The sequence below is a fragment of the Toxotes jaculatrix genome, chromosome 21 (genome assembly GCF_017976425.1).
Source record: "Toxotes jaculatrix isolate fToxJac2 chromosome 21, fToxJac2.pri, whole genome shotgun sequence".
In the NCBI taxonomy this organism is placed as follows: Eukaryota; Metazoa; Chordata; class Actinopteri; family Toxotidae; genus Toxotes; species Toxotes jaculatrix.
The window spans coordinates 20,175,606-20,183,627 of record NC_054414.1 but is presented as its reverse complement, the minus strand read 5'-3'; the positions used below and the strand labels follow the sequence as shown (position 1 = coordinate 20,183,627).

The 8,022-nt window shown below is 46.0% G+C and overlaps 1 protein-coding gene across 2 annotated transcripts in view; it reads right to left on the bottom strand.

The window, feature by feature from the left end:
- ankfn1 (ankyrin repeat and fibronectin type III domain containing 1) overlaps positions 1–6,649 on the bottom strand; it is a 54,625-nt gene extending 47,976 nt beyond the window's left edge. For both annotated transcript variants that reach the window (XM_041029143.1, XM_041029144.1), the window contains exons 1-4: positions 6,028–6,649; positions 4,798–4,925; positions 3,841–4,089; positions 1,398–1,615 (exon numbers count right to left, since the gene is read on the bottom strand). In XM_041029143.1, the coding sequence (XP_040885077.1) occupies positions 1,398–1,615; positions 3,841–4,089; positions 4,798–4,913 (583 nt within the window). In that variant the 5' untranslated portion in view covers positions 4,914–4,925; positions 6,028–6,649. The remainder of the gene's footprint in view (positions 1–1,397; positions 1,616–3,840; positions 4,090–4,797; positions 4,926–6,027) is intronic.
- Positions 6,650–8,022: the final 1,373 nt, after the last annotated feature.

The following is an 8,022-nucleotide window of genomic DNA, read 5'->3' as shown; positions in this document are numbered from 1 at the left end:
TTCAAACGCTTTACAGACCACTGTTACCAGGCAACTGAAAACAAAAACAGATCAATGATTTTTGGGAATGAGAAAACAACAGACAGGAAAAACAAATGGATTTAAAATGTCAGCAAGAGACACAACTCCTGAAGCTGAATGAATGAATGAATCTTCTCATGATCACGTTACATGAATCACACACTGACAACAACTAGCAGGAGTCCGTACAGCCGTGATAACAAGCTGCACTAAAACACCAAACCAGCACAAGAGGAAAGAGATTCCTCCAGAGGAAGGACGAACATGACAAACGACATGAGGCAAAATGAAAGAAGAGAAAATAAACAGCTGTGTAACTGTGGCTGTATTTTCACTGTGTGTGTGTGTGTGTGTGTTTTACTGGGAGACACGACAGTTGGAACTGGTCTCTTGGTGATTCCTAAATTAACATGAAACAAGGATTCTCCTCTGGGTCATTAAGACTCTTCAAAATATTCCTGAGTCCTCAGAGAGAAATACACATTTCTGCTCCACAAACGTGATTATTTTCTTATATTTGTCATTTTCTTGTGAAACACTGGATCCATTTACTTCTTGAGGCCTCAAAAAAATATTCATATTTGTGAAGGAAATTCACACTGTGGTGAAAATCATCACGATCTGTGGTCGCGAGCAGCCTGAGGGAAGGACTGGTAACCACTGACAGAGGCAGAGATTTTAAACTCAGCAACAATGAAGCCTGAGCTAAGGATGGAGAGTGAACAGACTCCAACACCTGACGGATGTTCTGCTGAAGACGAGGAGACTGGCTGTAATCTGCTCAACAGGAAGCTTATTATCATTCTCCAGAAGGGTGGAGCTAAAGAACAGTACGACTAACACAGGAAGCAAAGCCCCAGGACAGTATAAACAAGACCACCAGTCAGAGTGTGTGTGTGTGTGTGTGTGTGTGTGTGAAAAACATTCCTGACATGACAGCACGTCCACCACTTCACACTAACCCTCCTTTCATCCTGTCATCATCCAGCTTCACAAACCTGCCGACCTCTGAGTCTCTATATCCGGTCTGCTGACATACCTGTGGGCTCCACCCACAGCTGGTCACCTGGAGCTTCTCCTCACCTGAACTGATGGTAAACTAAAGTAAAAGTCAGACTTTATGACGACGCTTCGACTGGTTACGTTTCATAAACACTGAGCTGCAGCTGTGTTGGATCATTTGTGCCTGTCAGACACGAACTGTTCCATTTAAAAGACACAGACCGAGTCAGATCTGAGCCTTTCACCTCTCTGGTTCATTAAATCCAACCTTCATGAACTGACAGCGTCCAGTTCTGAGACGTGTTTCTAATGTCGGGTGTCTGTTAAAATCATGTGTCATGTGTTTATGGAGACACCTCACAGCCTGCTCTCACCTGCAGCGTTCCAGTGGAGTCCTCCTGGACTGGCAGCGAGCCGCCGCCGTTTCCTGATGCTGACCCCGCTCCGAGAGGCCGAGTCTCCCGCCGACGTCCCTGAGCTCAGCATGGCGGCGGCAGGGGTGGAAGACAGCAGGGGGAGGAGGGGCTTGGCCAGAAATGGCGTCTCCTTCCCCAGCGCAGGAGTGAGGAAAGTGGATTCCTTGTCCGGTGACCTGCAGGCGGCAGAGAAAATTCATAATCATAATTCAATTCTCTTTTTGTCTTTGTTAAAGTTTTTATTGAAGTCAGTGTTTCCACCATCAGCTCTCAACATTAAGCACAACAACAAAAAATGTTCCCACTGGGTTCAAAGCAGCACCTCTGTGGTAATGGATCTGAAACTATTCGATCTGCAGAAAACTGATCAGCAATTGATTTGATAATCAGCTGTTTGTAATCAGTCTCTGGCTCCATCTTCTCCACTGTTCTTTTTTTGTTTCTTCATAAATTAAATCTCTTTGGACAATTTTAAAAGTTGTTTTGAAAACAAAATGGCTGCCACTGCACACACTGTACGGAGGCTCCTGATACCTGGCCTCTGAGACGATGTAACTGCGGCTCCGCCATGATCCTCTCGTTTGACGGCTTCCCTTCTTTTTCCTCCGAAAGACAAAGTCCAACAGCTGAGCCCAGCTCAGCATCTCTGATCGACAGGCTTCACCACATCACGACAGCGACCTCCATCCAGAGCCTCTTCACCACAGTCACGTTTGGGAGTTGTAGTTTTGTAAAAGCGGAACGAACACAACAGCCCAACGTTTTAAATGTGTGGAAGAAGGTTGGATCCAGGCAGGAAACATGATCACACATCCCAGAGCTGGAGGTCCACGGCAAAAGGTCCACTCAAGAACACAGCAGTGTTACCTTACCTCACTGTGTGTGTGTGTGTGTGTGTGTGTGTGTGTGTGTGACAAAAGCTGAATTAAGGGAATCAGGAGTCAAGTGCTTCAGATATCACAGCTTATCAGTCAGGAGGCCTTTGTGTCCAATGAAAGGAAACCGTCAACCGACCCGCGGAGGGAGAGAGGCGCGCGCTGCGTTTACTTGCAGTGGGAAATCCAATTTCTAAACAATCTGACTTGCTAACATCGTTGCTTTCATGTACTGTTTAACGAAACATGGACGCAGTGTTATTGAAGTGACGTAGATAAAACCAGCTCCACCTCCGACTGCTCCACCTGCAGACGAGCAGGCCGTCAGTTAGCTGGGAGGCTGACAGCCTGTGACCCTCTGACCCCAGCAGCCTGATGAAATCCCTGGCTGAGATGCAGAGAAAAGTTGCCTCAGTCACAGACTGTCCTGTGGACACACCCAAATCTGCCACAGTGACAGCCTCCTGGACGGTGCACATACACCGACCATCCATCAAAATCTGTTAAAGAGACTTCATCAATATAAACAGGTGACAGCGATCAGAGGTTAAAGACCGTAGTCGAATTATTGTCCACAGAGCAGTAATTGTTAAAGCATGTCAGACAGGCTCAAAAGCTCTGAGCCACTCAGATCTCTGGTCTTTGAAGGAGCCGTCTTTAGTTCTTATGCTCCTGGTTGATGAACAAACCTCCTGAGGACTTTAAAATCTTCTACAACCAGCCTCACACCGTTACTTTCATGCTCAATACTGCGACATGTCCGACATGTCCAGGACAGAGGTGGACCTCCTACGAGCTGGAGCCGACAAACCCACCACACATTCCAAACAATCTGTTCCCTCTATACATCCACCTAAAGAGCCCTCCTGCTATACAACACACAGTGCTAATGACTGCACTTCCTTATATTAGCAGCACATTTCCCCCAAATCTATAAACATCACTGTTTCCCCTGGGGTTCCCTGCAGGCCCTCGGCTTATCTTTCCAGACGTGACTACCATCACCATGGTGCCAGACAAATACTTTATGAGCTACAACGACTGAGGAACAATGTTTCTGCTGGCTGGAGGAGAAGAGGGAGGAGCAGCCTCTGAACTGAGCACAGCTTCAGCACATCGCTTTTTTAGGTAACTGCAGCTGAGCTGAAGTCTCTCTACTTTAACATCATCACAAAGACATCTGGTGGCCATCGGAACCATTATCTCCAGTCTGCAGGGCATTTACTGTAAAACGTTCAAACAAGCAATCTGAGGGTGAGCGGTGACAGTCTAACCCATCTGCATTTGATTTAAAACAAAAAGCCTGATTATTCTTCTCCACCACTCAGTAAATAAAAAAATTAATTCTTCACAAATCTACTGCCACTTTTTATGCAAAGAGCTGAGTGCAACAACCGAATCATGTTTGAAATGTGTCCTGTAAAATGATTAACCTGTGCTGAAATTCATAGAAACCAGCAGCTGTCTCACACCTGGTGTGGTCTGTGAAATCTTCAGTTCATGATAACCACAGACGCCAGAGTTACCTGAGCGGTGTGTCGGCCTCTCCTGGCTCGCTGCAGGTGGAGCGACGGGAGTTGGAGGCTGGGGAGGAGGAGGAGGAGACCGGTGGGGAGTTGGAGGAGTGGCTGGATGCATGTGAGGAGGAGGAGGTGGAGGAGGAAGAGGAAGAGGTGTGGATGGAGTCCAGAGCCCTGGGCAGCAGCAGTGAGGATGGCATACACAGCCATGTCTCCAGGTCGGAGAACTTGGAGTAGCTCAGCATCTCCAGAACACTGCAGGAGGACAGACACACCTGAGTCCGACTCATTCAGACCAGAGCTGCAGGTATCAAGCTAACGTTACATTCACAGCACTGTTGTTCCAGACAGAAGGGACGAAAGATAAAAAGTGGAATAAAAGAAACAGAGAGGACAGAGAGGACAGAGAGGACAGAGAGGACGTGAGCACGGATTCTACATCTGACTCTTTGTGGGAGGATGAACAGCAAAGGCACGAACAACCTGTAGTTTCCAGCCTTGACCTTGGAACAGACACAAGTCCTGAAGACATGAGGCCCCTCCCAGAGGTCAAAGGTCAGAGCAACTTTTGTGACTGGCTCGCAGCAGAAACAAGTAGCGAACAGAACACTGACATGTCATCACCTTTTAAGCTGATACGGTGAACTTGTTAGCAAACAGCTGCTTATTTACACACTGAGCAGCAACATAATCATTCACCTGGAGTGGTGTTTGTGTTCACCTGACAAATCCAAGATTAAAGTCTGAAATAAAATCTTAAAGTTGCTGCAAACTGTGTGTGGAAGTAAAGCAGTAGGAAGAGCACAAACAAAAATCAGCGAAACACAGAAACCTCTCAGAAAATAACCAAATGATCCTGTAGCATCCGGAAAAAAAATCTAAATACATTTTCAAGGTCTTTAAAGTGGCAGGCAGCCTGAATAATGAGCACTCTCATTATCAACTGACTTCAGAGTCAGTTACCTCTCCTCTCCGACTCCTGGAGGGTCATCCTTCTCGTCAGCTGTCTGGAAGACGCAGGACGTTCTGGAGTCTCGCGATGACAGCAAAACACAGGAGTTATCAGAGTCCACAGACATCTTCAGCCATATCTGCAAAGGCTCAGGAGAGGGAAACAGGTCAGGTAAGAATCTGAACACAGAAATACAGGTGTTACACAGTTCAAAGGTCTGGAGAACAATACCTACAGGTGAACAGAGAACAGAAAGATCGGAGCAAATAATGTCATTTAGGTGTCTGACTTTTCGTGAGTCTGTCCAATAATAAGATCAGAGACATTACAGTCGAGGCAGATGTGTTGCCTCCACAGATCCGTCCCATCACAGGCCGTTTATAAGCTCACTTGTATTTAAATCATCCTTGATTCCTTAACACTGTTAGGTCATTTCAACCATTAAATGTTAGCTAACTAGTTAGTCACCTGGTTAGCTGGCTGGTTAGTGTAAGTTGGCTGTTGCCTGGTCACATTGTAAGCTAGCAGGTAAGATTAGGTAGTTAATAAACACTAACTTGTTAAGTGAGGTGGTAGTCAGTGTTACTGGTAACATCAGTCTGGAAGTTGACTAGTAACGATACCTTGTTAGTTAGCTTGGTTGGTTAGCTGGCTTGTAACAGGTTTGCTAGTTTGTTGGTACATTGCTGGTGACACTTTGTCAGCAGGTAGCTAGCTGGTAACATTAGTTTTGTAACCAGTTGGTAGTTAGTTGGTAACACTAGATTGTTTACTTGGTAAATGAGAGGTAACAGCATTTTACTTTGACGGTATCTAGCTAGTCATATTAGCTAGTTAGTTTACTGGTAGCCAACTGGTGACATCTCATTGTTAGTTAGTTGGTAGCTGGCTGGTAACAGTAACTTGTTGGTTAGTTTGTGCTTCTGTGGTTACACAGCATACAATAGTTAGTTAGTTGGTAGCTTCCCGCTAACATTAGCTTGTTACGAAGTCAGTAACATGGCTGATGAGCTAACTATTGATTAGCTCACCAACCAGCGCATTAGCTTGACAGTTTGTTAGCTAGTTTGTAATTCTAACTAACAACTTCTTAAACAGCCTTGGCTGGGAACAACATTTCGTTAGTCAGGTTAACTTGTTATCACCTGCAGGTAAAGTTTGTTAGTCAGTGGGTAACTAGACACAGATAGTACTGCCACAGTAACCTGCAGCTAACTCACTCAGGTAGGGCAGCTTCTCACCTGTGGCCGAGGCGGTGTGAGGTGTCCGGGGAGGGAAGCCAAAGGTTCCGCAGTCTGTTAAAGTGCCGCAGACACACAGATGGTGCTAATGTGCGGCCACACGTGGCTAGTCAGTTTTGGCTAGTCAGTTCAGACAGTGGCGACTCCCGGTGAGACCGACTACAGCGACACATCAGTAGAAGCACAGAGGAAAAGTTGGAGTCCCTGTCTGTCTGTCAGCAAAGGTTCAAACCTGCAGGTCCCTGTTACACACAAACACTTTGTCCTTTAAACCGTCGCTTTCGATTCACGGTCCCTGTCCATCCAGTCAGCTGTCCTTCGCCTCAGCAATTAGTCCGTTAAATCGTTTCCTCACAGTTAAAGAAGACAGAAGCAGCTGCGGCGACAGGAAACCGTCCCGTCTTTGAGCCGTCCTTCTTCTGCACAAATACTGTCGCTTCTTCTCTTTCTTCTTCTTCTCTCGGAGCAGGAACATCTGCTCAGGCTGGGCTCCCGCCTGGTAACGTGTCTTTGTCCTGCCCCGTGTAAAACATCCCAAAATACAGTGAGCCAGGCCGGAGCAGGCTCAGATTTCACCGCGGTTAACTCACCGCACAGACGCCCAGTCCCACATCTGGGAGCGGCCGAGCCTCAATACTGTTCTGACTCACACTCATCAGCGGCCAATTAAGGTGGGAGAAGTGGATGAGGTGGTCTGAGACGAGTCCTCAGAGCCTCTACAGACAAAACTGAACGTATCAGCAGTGAAATGTACTCAAACTGAACAGAGTTTAGTTTTAATGCTGGGTAAAAAAAAAAATCACATCTTCAGACAGGAAGAAGGAAAAACAGGAAGTGGAAGTAAATGAAGTAATGGGAAAAGAAAAGGAGAAGGAATGAAGAAAGGAAAAATGGAAAGAAAATGAAAGGACAGAAAGGACAGAAGGGGAAAGGGTGGAAAAAAGCAAAGGAAAGAAAGAAGGAGAATGAAAAGAAGGAAGCGGAAAATAAATGGAGAGTAGGAAGGAAAGTGAAAGGAAATAAAAGGAAGGATAGAAGGAAAATGGAACTAGATAGAGAGAAAAGAAAGGAAACGAAGGAAAGACAGAAGGAAGGAATGAAAATAGAAAGAGAATGAAAGAAGGAAAGGAAAGAAAACAAGGAGAAACGAAAAATTGAAAGTGAATAAAAAAGGAGAGAGAAGGGAGGAAAAACAGAGAGTGAATGAAAGAAGGAAAGGAAGAAGGGCAGAGGGTAGGATGGAAGAAAAGAGAATGAACCTTGAGAAATGAGGAAAAGCAGAAAGTCTCCTAAAAATGGAAATAATGGCATCAGAGCCTTAAACTGGGGGACAGCAGTGGAGGAGAGGAGCTCCCTCCCTTCATCTGAAGGCGTGTGGGCTCTGGGCTTCAGGTTTGGGGTTCCCTCTGCTCAGGGTGATTAAAGGACATCTTTGATCTCCATGTTGAAACCAGCACTTGGAAGCAGAGAGATAACTGCAGACAGGAAGGAGGCTGTTTATGTTGCTGAGAAGCCGCTGGTGTAATTATCCGCACTTTGGATAAACAGCCAGCCCTCAGCAGAAATAATAACACTGTGCATCTCACGAGGCAGCGCTGTGCCGGCAGATACTCAGAATCTGGAAGTGATGGCTCCCAGCACCTCCCAGACTGGATTGTTTGGTCTCAGCCCTGAGGTGGTCCAAGTCTTTTGGACCCGATGCTTCCAGATGTTGATGCTGTTGGCTGCTGATCACCTCTAACCCTTCCTGACACAGGCAGGGTTAGAGGTGATCTCCCCTGTGAGGATCAACTCACACAGCAAGTCATGTGAAGTACTGTGAGCAGCTGTAGTTCTGCTCTGCACCACTAGATGTCAGGGTGGTTGCAGCTTTTTGTGACATTCTATTTTCCTACAGAAACAAATTCAGGCTGTGATAAAGGCTTATAACTGCACGTCTGTGTGATATTTCTTACTTGTTTTATATTATTTAAAAAATGAAAACAGCTGATTTAT